Source organism: Phocoena sinus, chromosome 9, assembly GCF_008692025.1.
Source record: "Phocoena sinus isolate mPhoSin1 chromosome 9, mPhoSin1.pri, whole genome shotgun sequence".
In the NCBI taxonomy this organism is placed as follows: Eukaryota; Metazoa; Chordata; class Mammalia; order Artiodactyla; family Phocoenidae; genus Phocoena; species Phocoena sinus.
The window spans coordinates 85456554-85474339 of record NC_045771.1 but is presented as its reverse complement, the minus strand read 5'-3'; the positions used below and the strand labels follow the sequence as shown (position 1 = coordinate 85474339).

Genomic DNA, 17786 nt, shown 5'->3' with positions numbered 1-17786 from the left:
TGCAAATCAGACTATATTATAAATATAAAATTCAAAACTACAATGAGGTATCACCTCACTCCAGTCAGAATGGCCATCATCAAAAATCTACAAACAATAAATTCTGGAGAGGGTGTGGAGAAAAGGGAACCCTCTTGCACTGTTGGTGGGAATGTAAATTGATACAGCCACTATGGAGAACAATATAGAGGTTCCTTAAAAAACTAAAAGTAGAGCTACCCTATGACCCAGCAATCCCACTACTGGGCATATACCCTGAGAAAATCATAATTCAAAAAGAGTCATGTACCACATTGTTCACTGCAGCACTACTTACAATAGCCAGGACATGGAAGCAACCTAAGCGTCCATCGACAGATGAATAGATAAAGAAGATGTGGCACATATATACAAAGGAATATTACTCAGCCACAAAAAGAATCGAAATTGATTTATTTGTAGTGAGGTGGATGGACCTAGAGTCTGTCATACAGAGTGAAGTAAGTCAGAAAGAGAAAAACAAATACCGTATGCTAACGCATATAAATGGAATAAAAGAAAAATGGTCCTCATGAACCTAGGGGCAGGACAGGAACAAAGACACAGATGTAGAGAATGGACTTGAGGCCACAAGGAGGGGGAAGGGTAAGCTGGGATGAAGTGAGAGAGTAGCATGGAAATATGTACACTACCAAATGTAAAATATATAGCTAGTGGGAAGCAGCTGCATTGCACGGGGAGATCAGCTTGGTGCTTTGTGACCACCTAGAGGGGTGGGATAGGGAGGGTGAGAGGGAGACACAAGAGGGAGGGGATATGGGGATATATGTATACATATAGCTGATTCATTTTCTTATATAGGAGGAACTAACACAACATTGTCAAGCAATTATACTCCAATAAAATGTTAAAAAAACAAATCTTGAAACAATTGAAAATAGAAACACAAAATACCAAAACTTATGGGATGCAGCAAAAGAAATACTAAGAGGGAAATTTATAGTAATCAAAACCTATATTAAGAAGAATGAAATCTCAAGTAAGCAACCTAATTTTACATCTCAAGGAAGTAGAAATGTAAGAACAAACTAAGTCCAAAGTTAACAGAAGTAAAGAAAATACAAAGATCAGATGAGAAATAAATGAAATAAGAGACTAGAAAAATAAGAGAAACATCAAGAAAACTAAGAGTAGGTTTTATGAAATGATACATAAAATTGATAAACCCTTAGCTAGACTACGAAAGAATAGCAAATACTCAAAATCAGAACTGAAAGAGAAGATATTACAACTGATACTACAGAAATAAAAAAATTTCAGGAAAGACTACTACAATTATATACCATAGATTGGATAACCTAGAAGAAATGAGTAAGTTCCTAGAAACATACAATTTATCAAGACTTAATTATAAATAAATAGATCTGAACAGACAAATAACAAGTAAGGAGATTGAATCAGTAATCAAAAACCTCCCAACAAAGTAAAGCTCAAGACCAGATAGCTTCATGAGTGAATTCTACAGAACATTTAAAGAGGAATTAATACCAATTCTCCTCAAACTTCTCCAAAATACTGAAGATGAGCAAACACTTCCAAACTCAATTTATGAGACCCACATTACCCCGATCCCAAAGCCAGTTAAGTACACTGGAAAAAAAATTACAAGACAAAAAAATAAAAAATTACAGGTCAATATTCCTAATAAAGATAGATGGAAAAATTCTCAACAAAATACTAGCAAACTGAATTCAACAGCATATTAAAAGGATCACACACCGTGATCAAGTGGGATTTATTACTGGGATGCAAGGATGGTTCAACATACATAAATCAATAAATATAATATAGTACATTAATAGAATGAAAAATAAAAACTATATGATTATCTCAATCGCACAAAAATAATGTGACAAAATTCAACATCCCTTCATGATGTTCAACAAACTGGGCATAGAAGGAACATACTTCAATACAAAAAAACATTTTTGACAAGCTCACAGCTAACATCATACTCAACAGTGAAGGTTAAAAGGTTTTCCTCTAAGATCAGGAACAATACATAGGCACCCATTCTCACCATTTCATTTAACATAGTACTCTAAGTCCTAGACACAGCAGTTAGGCAAGAAAAAGAAATAAATGGCATATAAATCAGAAAGAAAGTAGTAAAATGGTCTGTGTTTGCAAATGATATAATCTTATATATAGAAAATCCTAGACTCCATCAAAAACTTGTTAGAAGCAGTCAAAGAATTCAATAAATTTGTAGGATAGAAAAATAACAAATAAAAATTAGTTTCATTTCTGTGCAACAAAAAACTATCTGAGAAACAAAAAAATCCCATTTACAATAGCATCAAAAAAATATTAAGGAATAAATTTAAGGAAGTAAAAGATGTGTACAATTGAAACTATAAGACATTGATGAAAGACATTGAAGAGGCACATATAAATCGAAAAAAATCTCATCTTGATGGATTTGATGAATTAGTATTGTTAAAATGTCCAGCTACCTAAAACTATCTACAGATTCAATGCAATCGCTAATAAAGTTCCAATAGAATTTTTCACAGAATAGAAAAAACAACTGTAAAATTTGTATGGAACCACAAAAGATCCCAAATACTCAAAGAAATCCAGAGGAGGGAAAAACAAAGATGGAGGCATCACACTTCCTCTTGACTTCAAACTATATTGCAAAGCTAAAGTAATCAAAACAGTATGGTACTGGTATAAAAACAGACACATTGACAAATGGAATAGAATCAACAGCCCAGAAATAGGACTTCCCTGGTGATGCAGTGGTTAAGAATCCACCTGACAATGCAGGGGACATAGGTTCGAGCTCTGGTCTGGGAAGATCCCACATGCCATGGAGCAACTTAGCCCATGCGCCACAAGTACTGAGCCTGTGCTCTAGAGTCCACGAGCCACAACTACTGAGCCCGCATGCCAGAACTACTGAAGCTCACAGCCTAGAGCAGGTGCTCCACAAGAAGAGAAGCCACCACAATAAGAAGCCCGCATCACAACGAAGAGAAGCCCCCACTCACTGCAACTAGAGAAAGATCATGCATGGCAGTGAAGACCCAATGCAGCCAAAAATTGATTGATTAATTAATTAATTAATTTAAAAAAGGAGCCCAGAAGTAAAGCTTTTCATTTACGGTCAAACAGTACTTGATAAAGGAGCTAAGAATACTCAATGGGGAAAGGACAGTCTCTTCAACAATTCATGTTGGGAAAACTGGATATTCACATTCAAAAAATGAAATTGGACCTCTATCTTACACCACTCACAAAAATTAACTTGAAACATCTTAAAGACTCAAATCTAACCTGAAGCCATAAAAATCATAGCAGAAAACACATGGACAAAGCTCTTTGACACTGATCTCGGCAATACTTTTTGGAAATGACAATAAAAGAACAAGCAACAAATGCAAAACTAAACAAGTGGGAAAACATCTGCACTGAAAAAAAATAAGCATAATAAAAATGCAATCTATAAAATGGCAGAAAATATTTGCAGAACGTTTACCTGGAAAGGGATTAATATCTAAAATATATAAGGGACTTGAACGACTAGCAAAAAAAAAATCTAATTTAAAAATGGGTAAAGGACCTGAACAGACATATTTCCAAGGAAGACACATACATGATTAACAGGTACATGAAAAGGTTCTCAACGTCATTAATCATCAGGGAAATGCAAATCAGAACCACAAGGAAATATCATCTCACATCTGTCAGAATGACTACTATCAAAAAGACAAGAGATGTTCAAAAGGAAACCCTTGTGCACTACTGGTAGGGAATGTAAATTGGTGCAGCCACTATGGAAAACAGTATGGAGGTTCCTCAAAAAATTAAAAATAGAACTACTACATGATCCTGAACTCCCACTTCTGCATATATATCTGAAGGAAATTAAATTATAACCTCAAAGAGATATCTGAATTCCCATGTTCACCACAACTTTATTCACAATAGCCAAGATATGGAAATAACCTAAGTATCCACTGATCAATGAATGGATAAAGAAAATAAGATATATATAAATGGTATATTATTAAGGCATGGAAAAGAAGAAAATCCTGCCATTTGCGACAACATGCACAGACCTTGAGGGCACTATGCTAAGTGAAATAAGTCAGAGAAAGACAATTACTATATGATCTCACTTATATGTGAAATCCTAAAAAGCTGAAGTCATAGAAACAGAGCAGGATGGTGGTTGCCAGGAGCTGGGGAATGGGGGATAATCAGGTGATACTGGTCAAAAGAAAGAAACTTACAGTTATAAGATGAATAAGTTCTGAGGATCTAATGTACAGCATAGTGACTACAGTTAATAGCACTGTATCATATACTTGAAAGTTGCTAAGCGAGTATATCTTCAATGTTCTCACCACACAGACACAAAAGGTAACCATGTGAGTTGATGGATGTATTAACTAAATTGTGTTAATCATTTCACAATATATATGTGTATCAAATCATCACACCGCATGCCTTAAACTGACACAATTTCATTTGTCAGCTATACCCCAATGAAGGTGGAAACATTTTTTAATGTTTTAAAATTTCCTATTATGGAGACTATTTTCCTTTTTATTGATATATAATTAAAGTTTTCTGTAATATAGGAATGTCATCTTTAAATTTTGTAAAGACCTACTCTATGGACTATTACGTATTCAATGTTCATAAAGTACTATGTATGCTTGAGAAGTGTATTCTCCATTCGTTAAAACTTTTAGATCAAGAATACCTTTTCTGTTATTCAAATCTTTCTTCTTATTTTTCTGTGTTTAATATATTGAGTAGTAAGAGAGATGCACTCAATCATACACTCTAATAGTGAATTCTTTAAATTCTTTTTTTCAGATTTGTCATTTTTTCCTCCTCTCTGTATAACTTGAAGCTATACATACAAGCATGCATAAAAGTTCAGAATTGTTATCTCTTCCTGATTAACTAAAACTCCTTTTTCTTTCTCTCCTTCTCTCTTCCTCGAAAAGAATAAACTAGGGAGCATCATTCTCCCCAATATTAAGGCTTACCACAGACCTACAGGAATCAAGAGAGTGTGTTACTGGCACAGAGACAGACCCATAGACCAGTGGAACTCACTGATTTATGACAAAGTTGCATTCACAATCCAATGGAGAGAGGATAGCCTGTTATACAAATGGTGCTAGAGTAACTGGATATCCACAGGGAGAAAACTGAACCTTAACCTAAACCTAACACCTTATAAAAAATTAAGTAAACATAGACCACAGGCTTAAATGTAAAACTATACAGTTTAGGAAAAAAACATGAGAAACTCTTTGGCATCTAGGGCTAGGTGAAGAGTCCTTACACTTGTTATCAGAAACATGGTTCATAAAAGGAAAAATTGATAAATTAGAGTTTATTGAAATTAAAAACATTTTCTCTGCAAAAAACCCTGTGAAGAGGATGGAAAGGCCAATTACAGACTGGGAGATAATGTTTGTAAAGAACATATCTGATAGAGGGACTTCTATCTAGAATACATAAAGAACTCTCAAAACTGAATAAAAAAAAGAGTCTAATTAAAAATTGGTCAAAAGACATGACCAGACTTACTCTGAGAAGGATATATAAATGACAAATAATCACATGAAAATATGTTCAATATCATTAGCCATTAGGGAAACACAAATTAAAACCACAATACAATATCATTACACACCTATCAAAATGGCTAAAATAAAAAATAGTCGTAACACCGAATGCTAACAAGTATGCAGAAAAACTGGATCACTCCTTCACTGCTGGTGGGGATGTACAATAAAAGAGTACAGGCACTCTGGAAAATAGTTTGGTAGTTTATTCTAAAACTAAAGATGCACTTTCTATAATAATCTAGCAATTGCACTCTTGGTCACTTATCCCAGAGGAATTAAACCTATGTTCATGCAAAACCCTGTATACAAGTGTCTGTTGTAGTTTTATTTGTATTAGCTAAAAACTGGAAACAATCCAGGTGTCCTTCAGTGGGTAAATGCTTAAACAAACATTGGTACATAAAAAGTAGCAAACCATTGAGACACACACCTGAATGGATTTCAACATAATTAAATTGAGTGGAAAAAGCAATCTCAAAAGTTTACACACTGTATGATTCTATTGTATAACACATTTGAAATAACAAAGTAATTGAAATGAAGAATAGATTAGTGGCTAAGGTTTGTGCAGTGGGAGGACACGTATATGGCTACAAACTGGTAGATAAGGGAGCCTCGTGGTGATGTATCTTTATTGTGGTTATAGTTATGTGGAGCTACACATGTGATATAATTGTATAGAACTACACACACACACACAAACACAAACGACCACTTGTATAATTGGTGAAGTCTGAATAAGTTCTGTTCATTGTACCAATGTCAATTTCCTGATTTTGATATTGTATTATATATATATATAAGATGTTAACATGGGGGAGGCTTCATGAAGGGTGTTTGGGACCTCCCTGTAATCCTTTTGTTATTTCCTGTGGATTTATAATGCTTTAAACAAAGTCATCTTTGAAAAAATTTAAAATAATTTTGCTACTGTGTAGAACAGATTCAATGATGTCAATATTATTTTTAAACTTGTGTGCATTAAAGAGTAAGGATAAGACACAACTTATTCCTAAGCATAAATGTAAGTTGAGACATCAAGAACTAAAGGAGGACAAAATTTCATAATCCTTCTGCAGGTACTATTTTATAGCTAAAGTAAACATTAATAGGTAGAAGGGAAACAGATAAACAATTAGTGAAGGAAAGATACTCCAAATATGTAACAGCTTTAATTGTTTGGACACCAACCCTTCAGAATAGAATGGGACCAATTAGAACAAATGACAGCCAGTAACAACCCAGAATCTGGTACCTGTGCACAACAGTGCAATATCCATCCTATATGATTTATTTTGGATTAACATTATTTCCTCCCCAAAAGATTTATATTCCTAAAATATTGTTTTTTTCTTAGTACTCTTGAGCTGAAATTATGGAAAGGGTGCTATATTATTGGATAAAGCATATCTCAAAGTGCTGCTATAGAAAATCATGACTACAGTAAGTCCCCTACATACGAACCTTCAAGTTGCGAACTTTCAAAGATGCGAACTTGCATTTGCATGTCCAATCACGTAAGTTAGTTCACATGTCTGGTGCACACTGTCATGTGTTTGCATCCTCTACAAGTGGTTGTGCTTTTGTGTACTTTACTGTATAGTACTATATAGAGTACAGTAGTACAGTATCTTTATTTCAAGCCCAGGATGTCTGGAAGCAAGCATAAAAGCAGTGGTGATGTAGCTGGTACTGCTAAGAAGTGCCAAGCGATGACGATGGAAACAAAACTGAAAATAATTGAGAGAGTAGAGCGAGGTGAAAAGATGGTAGATGTCGCTCATTCTTATAACATTAAACTCCTTGCTATGCAACATGAGGAGCTTACTAATGAAGACCTGATGGAACTGGAGGCCCAAGGAAAGGACGAAAAAAGACAAGAGGAAGCAGAAGTAACTGAAGAACCAAAGAGATTCATGACACAGGAAATGGCAAGGGGTTTTTCTTTATTTGAGGAGGCACTGTTAGTTTTTGAGTCACAGAACCTGAACGTAGAACAGTACATGAAGGTTGTAGCAGCCATTCAGAATGCAATCTAGTGCTACTGTGTCATCTATGATGAGAAAAAAAGAGTTACTATCCAGACATCACTGGACCATTTTTTCAAGAGGGTAGATAGGACTGAATCCAGCAAGGAACCAGAACCTGTGCCATCAACGTCAGACGAGAGTGAAATTGCAGCTTGCCCTCCATCTCCTACTGCTGATGATCCTTCAGCTCTACCATCTCCCACCTCCTCTCCCTCCTCCAGTCAGTAACTCTTCTTGCCTGTTCACTCGATGCCAGCCCCTGTATGCCAGCTGTTGTACTTTACTACTGTACTTTTCAAGGTACTGTACTATAAGATTAAAAATGTTTTATGTTTTGTGTTTGTTTTTTAATGTATTAGTTGTGTGAGAAGTATTATAAACCTATCACAGTATAGTACTATATAGCCGATTGTGTTAGCTGGGTACCTAGGCTAACTTTGTTGGACTTACAAACAAATTGGTCTTACGAATGCACTCTCAGAACAGAACTCGTTCACATGTAGAGGACTTACTATAACACAAATAATTACCAGTTAGTGAAATAAGAACTAACTGCTTCTGTTAAGATATTTTAAATTTCCTCATTTTTTTTACAAAAACACTCAAAATATCAGTATAGAAACAAAATACACAAATTAGTTTGTTCATAATATTTAAACATTAGGATTTCAATATTTGCATATAAATGAATCTTTTCAACTTTAAAGTTTTAGTACTTGAATAGTTAATATTTTTAGAGTCTGTTTTTTATTAATTCTTCCTAGTGAAAAAATTTCAAGATACTTTACAAATATCATCTTAGCAGTTTTATCAGATTAGAAAAACAAATATTCAAGGGATATATTAATTTGATCATATTTAATCTTGAGAAATTAGGAGCTCTAATTATCAATACAAATTTAATGAGAAAGTAGGCCAAAGTCCCTATTTAAGGGAAATAAATTATGTAGTCTAGAAAAAGAATTTGAACTATGAAAATAAAAATAAAAGTATGCATGTCCAAATCTTTCTGTCATGTCTATAAAACTCACTTAAGAAATGACCTGAAAAAAAAAACAAAAACAAAAAAGAAATGACCTGAAATTAATTAGCGTTTTCTATTATTTTAGAAAGGTAATCTCCTTATCTTGGAAAAAATCCATTTAATAAATATTATGAAACAAGGTTTATGCTATCTTTGTTCATGAGCATTTCGGACATAGCTTTTTTTTTTTTTTTTTAAGATAGATTAAGTAATAGTTCAAAGCTTTAGTTAATGTAAGTTGAAATGCAGTTCTCATGTAGGTAAAAAGGTTAAGATTATGTGATTTTTCTTTCCTATGGTAACATGAAACAACTCACAATTCATAGATACTGAATACAGAAATGACATCACCCAATTCATACAGCTCTAATTATAACTTGGTGAAATTTAGAGCCAGTTTAACAGAATGGAGGGGGGGAACCTCCAATCTATTAATATTAGGCTGGATTAGCTAGCTGGATAAGTTTTGCCTACATGGGTTTGTTCTTTTCTACCTCTTCAGGACACCCTAGAGAAATTAAAGGCTCTTAAGGTAGGCCAACTATTCTGAATTTCTTCCCCGTTGTCTATGGCTCAGAGCATACTCGAATGAAAATAAAGAAGCAGTTATTTAGAGTCTATGGTGCAACAAACTCTGTCCTTGTTTGTGAAACTAAATGTGCATGAAATAGATATCATTTCCATTTACAGGTAAGAAAACCTAGGCTCCCAGAGATTAAGTACCTGCCTAAAAGCCCACAGATTTGGATTTGGAATACAGTTTTCCCTGACTACAAATCCTACATAATTTCCTCTCCTGAATACAATACTGTAGTCCTACTGATTTTAGTCACTTTTCAACTTTATAAAGAGTCCTACAGGAATTGAATCACTTTTGATATTGACCCTAATTCAGTGATTCATGTGGAATGTGTCACCACTGGGATGTTTATGATTGGAAATATCTCAGACACACATCACAGTGCTGATTCTCAGGACTGGGGACAATATGATGGTGCTTTATATACAGTTCAACCAATCTTGCATCCACATTATTTAATAGTTAACTGTTATTTCTGTTGCATTTTGTAAAAGACTATATTGGCTTGCTAAACAGCACTCCCCCAAATCCTAACATTAGAGTCTTGTAGTAGGTGGAGACTTTTTTCTGCCATGTAGACTGGTGCTTAAATTCCAAAAATGCACAGAGCTGTGACAAATGCACAGAGCACAATGACTTTACTATTTTCAACCATATTCTGAGAGAAGGAAGTATGTTTTTATGTTTAGTAGCTGTGTTATCCTTCAAACAAAAAAGCAAAATGATTGCTTTAGTGTCAACAGAATAAGTAGTTGTTTAAGTATTTGTACTGAACCATCCATGGTGGCTTTTCCCTCCTTGATGCCAATGAGAAAACATTTGCTAGCTTTTTCTCTCACCCAAGAATAATTTAAATCAGTTGATACCTCCTTCCATCTCTCTTTTACTTGACTTCATCTTATTACAGGTGACTAAGTAATTACCTTCAAGCATCTATGTAAACAGAACTGAAGAAGCATACATTTACAGATCCAGATCTACATACACACACATACATATGTACATTCATAATAGTATGCACACATACATAACATGGAATTCAATCTTGAGGGATTAAGTATGATTATAATGATAATAAAGAATTTATAGCATGCAATCCAGTAAAGTCTTAAATGTACAACTTAAAAATTACTGCACTAAAATTTCTGCTTCCAGGTAGGATGAAGTGAGCAGGTTAAGAGAACACATAGAAAATCTAGATCAAATATAACAAATAAACAATACAAAGGAACCAGAGAACCGCTGAAACAACAGATCTAAAATGGTCTAAGAATCTGAAGAGGAAAGAATCCTGGAGAGGTAAGGGAGGAATGTTGTAGATGATTTTTGTTGATTCTGGGCTGTGGAAAGAATCCAGACTTGGCCTGGGAAGAAGGCCATCACTGGGGTTGAGAGAAACCAGCAGACTGTTGCAGAGTCTTGAGGGACTGACAAAGCTCTAACACATGCCAATCATTCCATGATGACATCTGTCAAATTCAGAAGATGCAAGGTCTGGAGGCAAAAAACTAAGCTAAAACCCCTGAAAAGCACCACAGATTTCTGGTAGTCTTGCATTACTGAGAAGAAAAATATTTTTAAAATATTGGTGTTCAAGACCTGCCCAGGGGCACGCTCCACATGGATACACCAGGCCAGGGTTCATCCTCGGACAGAGTCCAGCCTGCCCCTATGTTTTGTATGGTCCAAGAGCTAAGAACAGTTTATATAATTTTAAATGATTGAGAAAAAAAATCAAAAGAAGAATAATATTTTAATTCATGAAACTCAAATTTCTGTGTCTACAAGCAATGTTTTATTGAAATATATCTATACCCTTTATTTATATATTGACTTTGGTCACTTTTGTACAACAATGAGTAGTTGCGAAGAAACTGGGTGACCAAAGCCTAAAGTATTTACTACCTGACCCTTTATGGAAAATATATGCTGACCTACAATAGGCTATTAGTTGAAACTCTGGGTGGGCAAACACCCTAAGAACAAAAGCAAACCAGAGGTAGACTGCGTCTCACCAAAGCTCAACCCAACCTCATGTTGGCTCAGCTGTGATTGGATTAAGGTAATTAGCCTCCACTCTGTCTCCGTGGTGGAAAAAGGATAAATCTTTGCTAGTGAAAGATATTATCATCTTAAGCCTCTACAATTTTTATACACATTTTATACATATTTCAGCATTCAGAAAACTACTAACTTTTTTGATCTGCGCTGACCTATGATAGATAGAAAGAAGCCTGTCTTAACTAGTAGGCTCAGCAGCAATCCATTAACATCCAACATTTTAAACAAGCAGTTTTAATCTATGCTATTTAAAGAAAAATAAAACAGAAGTAACAGTATGACCAAAAAGCACTTTTCTTGGTATGAAAACTTAAAATATGTGCCTGGAACAATAGCATTCTAACTAGATGTTAGTTTACATTGTAAAATACTCCAGTAACATATGAAATAAAATCTGTGAATTACTTATTTTGTAGAAAAAGAAAAATAGTAATCAACCAGTTATAAATCACTCTGAGCTATTAGACTGTATTCTAGGACTCATTTCTTAATATCACATGAATTCACAGGTACTGGTATCATATTTTAGGCATCTACCATGCTGAGAAGACAGATGAGTACAGAAATGGGAAAAACTGATAACATTGAAATGTTACAGTTATGCAAAATGTTAAACCTACATCTCTCCCAGGATTTTAAAATTTGACTTTAATAGCCTTTTATAATGAAAAGAACAACTCAAATGTACAAGACAGTTGAGAAGTTCAACAGGTACAGAACTGCAAAATCACTGAATTCATTTTAATTAGTATATATATAAATATATATATATATATATATAGTTTTATATCTGTGGCATCAGTAAATCATAACTCCCAGATAGCAGATCAGGTCATTTTAATTTATAACCTATCATAATTTGCAACATATGTCTTATTAGTGCCAATGAAGTGTAACCTAATTGTGCTCAAAAGTCTCAGGTCACAGAATAATTGTAAAAGATTCACACACATATAGCTATACTTTTATACAGAAGGCATACAGACATAGCTATGAATATAAAATTATATGTAGTGATAAAAATTAGACATTTATGCATTCAAATATGTACATATAGCCGGTAAACTGATTTTTTATTTAGCTCAGTTGTATAACCAGCTTGTGAACAGTTACCTTATAACATAGGAATGAACAATATTATCTTGATATTGTCTGAGAAAGACAGAATTACCATTAAAATAAAAGGACTTTTACAGTTATAGACTTTTTAAAAAGTTGACTTTCTAAAAACTTTTTTAAAAGTCTAAACACTCATCACTTTCCTCACTTTTAGAGCTCTTCAATGATAGATGCCTCTGAACAAGGCTCTAATAATTTGATCAGATAAAGGCTGTGAATGTGGTCAAATAATGAATCATCAGGAGTATACGCTATTTATCATTTTAGACGAATTATAAGTACTCTTTTAACATTAAACTCAATGTTAAAAAACTTGTAAGTATCATCAGTAACACTTCATTTATATAATTTACTAATTTAAAAACAAGGTTTACTTTCATCTAATCCTCAAAATTATTTTTAAAAACTCTTCACATAGATGAAAACAGTCAATTTTTAAGCAAATTAACGTCATTACATTGGGAACTGGAAAATACTAAAGATAACCCAGCACATTCATGCAATTAATTTTTGTATTTAAATGTTTGCTTAAAGGAAAGGAGCCATACGTATAAATCTTTATATCACCGATTCCTTAATAACTAGAAGAATGCTATACCTCAAAACACAAAAATAAAATATTACTTATAGTGCCACAATACTTTTCTCTATACACCCTATTTAATTCCAATGAAAAGATCAGAGTCCTCAGAGAGACATACTGCAAACAAAAACTCCCTAGTAAGGTGGTGGGAAGTCAGGCCAGGAGTCAAAGAGAACCCATAGAGATGACAGAGCTGTGATGTCCAGCACAGTCCCCTCAGAGAGAAAAAGGAAAACCACATGGCACTGCTGAAACGCCGAGTTAATTCTTTCTCCTATCTGGGCATTAAATATTACAGCTTTAAAATTGTCTCAATCAGATTACGGCTTCTTTAGACAAGACCCTCTCTTAAGAAACACACATACTCTCAAAGGGCAACGCCGCAACACCATAAAAGCTTAAATAACCTACCATTTTCTTTGCATTCTTCTGGAGGTTTAGCCTTTTTCGCAAGTCGTGGATCCAGCCATGATGTTGTCTTTGTGTTATGGCTGAAAAGAAAAGAGATCACTCTGAACAGACACATACTGAAAGGAATCAAGTTTATTCCTTAAGGAAAAAAAAAAAAAAAAGAGGGGGTTAGACCAACAAAATTGCAATCGATACACTTAATTTGCTTACTGGTTCTAAGTAGCCCTGAAGGAGGTGTAAGAGTAATCGTGCAAAGGCAGCTGTAAAATTGGCAACCTCAGCTCCCTGTCCTCAAAGCAGCTATTTTTATTAAAATCAACTAGAATGTTGCCAAGTTAACCTCATTGAAAATGCAGAACTCATCCAGAGCAAAAGGAATTTATTACAAATACAGGATTCTCCAGTTGGAAGCGCACAGTTCGCAGGCTCTGACACTGTTTCCTGAGTTTTGCAAAAGAATTATTTTCATCTTAAACCTGCCCTTTCATAAATGGTTGTTTTGTTACTCTTTAACTACAGAGCTGGTAGAGGCAGTACAAAAGTGATGCAAATTATAGCATGTTCTTGGGATTCCTACATTTTCTCAAAAAGTAATTAACAGCAATTTCATTAACCCACATTTAGCTATCTTCCATCTAAATACTTTCAATCCAGTTAGGAAGATAGATAAAACTGTCTGTACTCTAGCATTTTTGGAATGGAATTCTGGGAATTAATAATTTTTAATGACAATTTCATTTTAAAAAATGTTTTCTGGGAAGTCTTTTGCCAGAAATTTAAAAAGCAAAGGAGAGAGGTTATTAGAGCACTGTCTTGAAAAGAGGTCCTGGAAATACCTGCACTGGAATCACCTGGTGGACTTATTAACAATGCATATTCTGGGAGTTTGGTAGTTCTCATAGAACTACCAAATCAGAATCTTTGAGGTGGAGCCGCAAAATCTCCATCTTTGGCTAGCACTCCAGGTGATTCTTATGCACGCTGTAATTTGTTACTTGAGAACTACTCGAAACCATACATTGGAGCTAAAATCTTTACTGTGAATAGCTGTCTCAAGTTATCTCATCTATCAATGGACAAACTATCAAGGATGTGACATCTGTGAGGGCTTCAGAAATGAGCAGAGTCACAGGTGTAGAAAAGTGACGTTTATATAGGGAAGAGTCAGAATGCAATGTGAAAGGAAAAAGTGGGAAAAAAGGTTAGAAATATAAACTAAAGCCAGATAATAGAGATCTTTGAACACAGTTGTAAGGAAGTCAAAATTATAATATCAATTCACATGTATTTTCTCTTTCTTCAGTGAAATTTAACTATATTTTATCGTATCAGAGCTACAAGTGTTAGCTATAATCTGATGAACCAATCTGCACTTAAAGCAAAGTTCAGAAAATTCTCCCAGGAAGCATATTTCATAGCAAGCTTCCAGAGTTTAAGTGCCTACTTAATGAAGGGAATTTCAAGGCAGAAAGGAGGAAGGATGGAGTTAAGGTGGGCAGTGGGCAAATGATTCCAGAGTGTTAAAGCTCTCTTTAAATAGTGCTTTCTGGATGATAGTACATCTGCCTAAGTGTAGAGCCATCTCTGATCTGAGAACTGAAACATTAATATCCTTGGGTCATGAAGTTTCTGCTTTTAAAAAAGATTCCCTTTTATTTCTTACTTTCATGTGGGGTAAACAGAAAATACTTTCCAATCATTTTCTTCACACTTAGGAACTCCTCAATGATTGATCCCTCTGAGCAGGGCTCTAATAATCTGATGAGATGAAGTCTATGAAGTCGGTGAAATTATAAATTGTCAGGAGAGCATGCTAGCTTTTATTTTCCTCCAATGTGACTTTTGTATAGTGTGACAGCGCTTCATTATCGACTATCAGAAGGATGTACAGTACTGCAGTATCTCATTCTGGTCCTCATTTACAGTCATGTCAATATCATCTAGTCTTTTCCCCTCCAATAAAGACTTGATGCCCATGGACAGAAAGGGGGTTATGACTATCCTGTTGTGAGGATAGGTGCACTGGGTTCAGTGCTTGCTGCTCCCATTTGAAAAATAAAGTCACTGTGAAGATGCTCTTTATAGACATGCCTCAGTTCAAAGTGTGTGTGTGTTGTGTGTGTGTGTATGAGAGTGTGTTGATGTCTATGTTTTTATATACTAGCAACAAATTTGGGAGGTGACTAAGGAAAATAAACTTCCCTTCTTTTTACCCACATCTGCTTCTTCCAAATTCTTCCCCCCTTTTTGGAGGAAAGTCATTTCTAGGTCTCTAAGACATATTCACAAAAGCACACACACCTATGGATAAGTATGAAGGGGCCACTACTAAGCCACCGCAGGGAGTCAAATTACCATTTCTATACCACACCACCATGGGTCTCAAATACCGGCTAATTTAGTAGAGAAGCATGGATTTCCTAGCTTTCCTGAGTTTCTATAAAGCATTTCATTACAGGATGATTGTTTTTTAGGTTGAGCTAGCATTAACGGTATGTCACTTTAATAGACTTTGACAGCTTGAGTCTCTTAGAGTTAACAGCATTTTTAGCTGATCTTCTGAAACGATGCTGAAGGAAAGTGGGTAGTAGTTACCTCCAGCAATTGTCGCAAACATCACATGAAGATACCGCACAGTATTTTTCAACAGTGGTTCTCACAAGCCTTGTAATTTGCATGCTTCTTCAAGATGCCTTAGAAAGGGAATATTTTTAATGTATTTAGGAGACAATGGACCAAGTGGCTTTTCCACTTCCCTTAAACTATATATTTTTAAACCTCAACAATTCCGTTTGAAAATAGGATTCAACATTGGGCAGGAGACTGTGTAAAACGGGACAGTTGAAGGATTTTTCACAATCTGCATACTATCCTTCCTCAAGTTTGAGGATGTGATTTCCTTTCACTTTCATTGCTAGAGTAGATTCAGACGCAGAATACCAGTTTTCTGCTTTTCTCCAAATCGTGGGGAGCACAAATGACAGGAGGGTAAGATGCTAATACTGTATAATCTTGTATTTCAATACTAGTTTCTTTAACAGGGACACATACACATATAGAGGCTACGTTTGCAAAGAAACTTCTAGCTGAGGAATGGAACACACATTTTCGAGGAACTTTGAATCGTAATAATATACTACTCTATGTATTTCTATGGATAACGTTAAAGTGAGGGTTATGAAAAGTGAGAGATTAAGTGGAGTCAGTGGCTATTCAAGTTGTATAACTGTCCTATTTAAAAATCCAGATGAAAACCTTAAAACACGGTCTATCCAAAAGTCTTCTCTGATTTTAAACTAAGTCTGTCTGGAGGACTGGAGCAAACCAGAAGTGAAATTTCATTCAACTTTGCAATTCTAGTTTAAATTCATATCAGAATGGCCTTGATGACGTGATAGGCTAACTTGCAATGATTAGAAATTTCTGGATATTTTGTAAGTTTAACCTTTGCCAAATTGACAAAAGCAGCACGTTAAATAATATCTTATTTTTTGAGGAAACGTTCTTCTCATACAGAAAATGCTTCCCTTCAACAGGAAAAGCTGCTGACCTTATGCCACACCATTGAAAAGTTATTCTTACTATCTTGTAACATTTCCTGATTGCCTCCTTTGTCAGGGACTGTTCTAGAACTTTCACAGCTCACTTCATTTGATGCTAATGAGTCTCTGTGGCTCGTATTTTTAACTCCATTTTACAGATAGAGAAAGGAAGGTTGAGAGAAGATAGGTAATCTGTCCAAGGTTACACACCTAGTGCATGAAAGTGAAAGAGCTAGCATTAAACAGACATATCTGATTCCCAAGGCCAAAGTTTTCTTTATGATCCGAAACCAGAGGCATACTAAACTTAAAACTTTGCTTTTAAAAAAAAAAAAAAAAACTTTGCTTTTGATACGGAGGTGCTTTATTCGACTCCCTTGGGGGGTAATCAGAGATCTTTGTCCCACCTCCATAGCCAGTGGTCTACAAACTGAGACCTTTATCTCCTATGTGAGAACAGCAATCACTGATTAAATGACTGTGTTGAACGCCTGGTACTTAGTAGGTATTATATTAAATTGCACATGCAGAGAGATGATATAAGCACTGGAAACATTTTCTCCTTACAAACCTGAATATCCAAATCACTTTAAAATCAAATTTGAGTATTTTTCCAGAATAAAGTCTTAAAATGGTGATTTATATAATCTACATATGAATATTAGGTCTTAGAGGTTATAAAGAATTAGGTTAATAAAAATGCTATCAAATGAGTAGAGTGTTTATTAGGAGCAAAACAAAATTGTCATATAGATCGTGCCACAGTCTATCCTCCATTCTACTTTTTCATCTACTCT

At 34.8% G+C, this 17786-nt stretch overlaps 1 protein-coding gene across 1 annotated transcript in view; it reads right to left on the bottom strand.

The window, feature by feature from the left end:
• The window catches only part of MAGI2 (membrane associated guanylate kinase, WW and PDZ domain containing 2), a 1347058-nt gene that overhangs the window by 462025 nt on the left and 867247 nt on the right, over positions 1-17786 (bottom strand). Inside the window, exon 6 of the mRNA XM_032642294.1 lies at positions 13448-13527. Coding sequence (XP_032498185.1) covers positions 13448-13527 — 80 coding nt within the window. The remainder of the gene's footprint in view (positions 1-13447; positions 13528-17786) is intronic.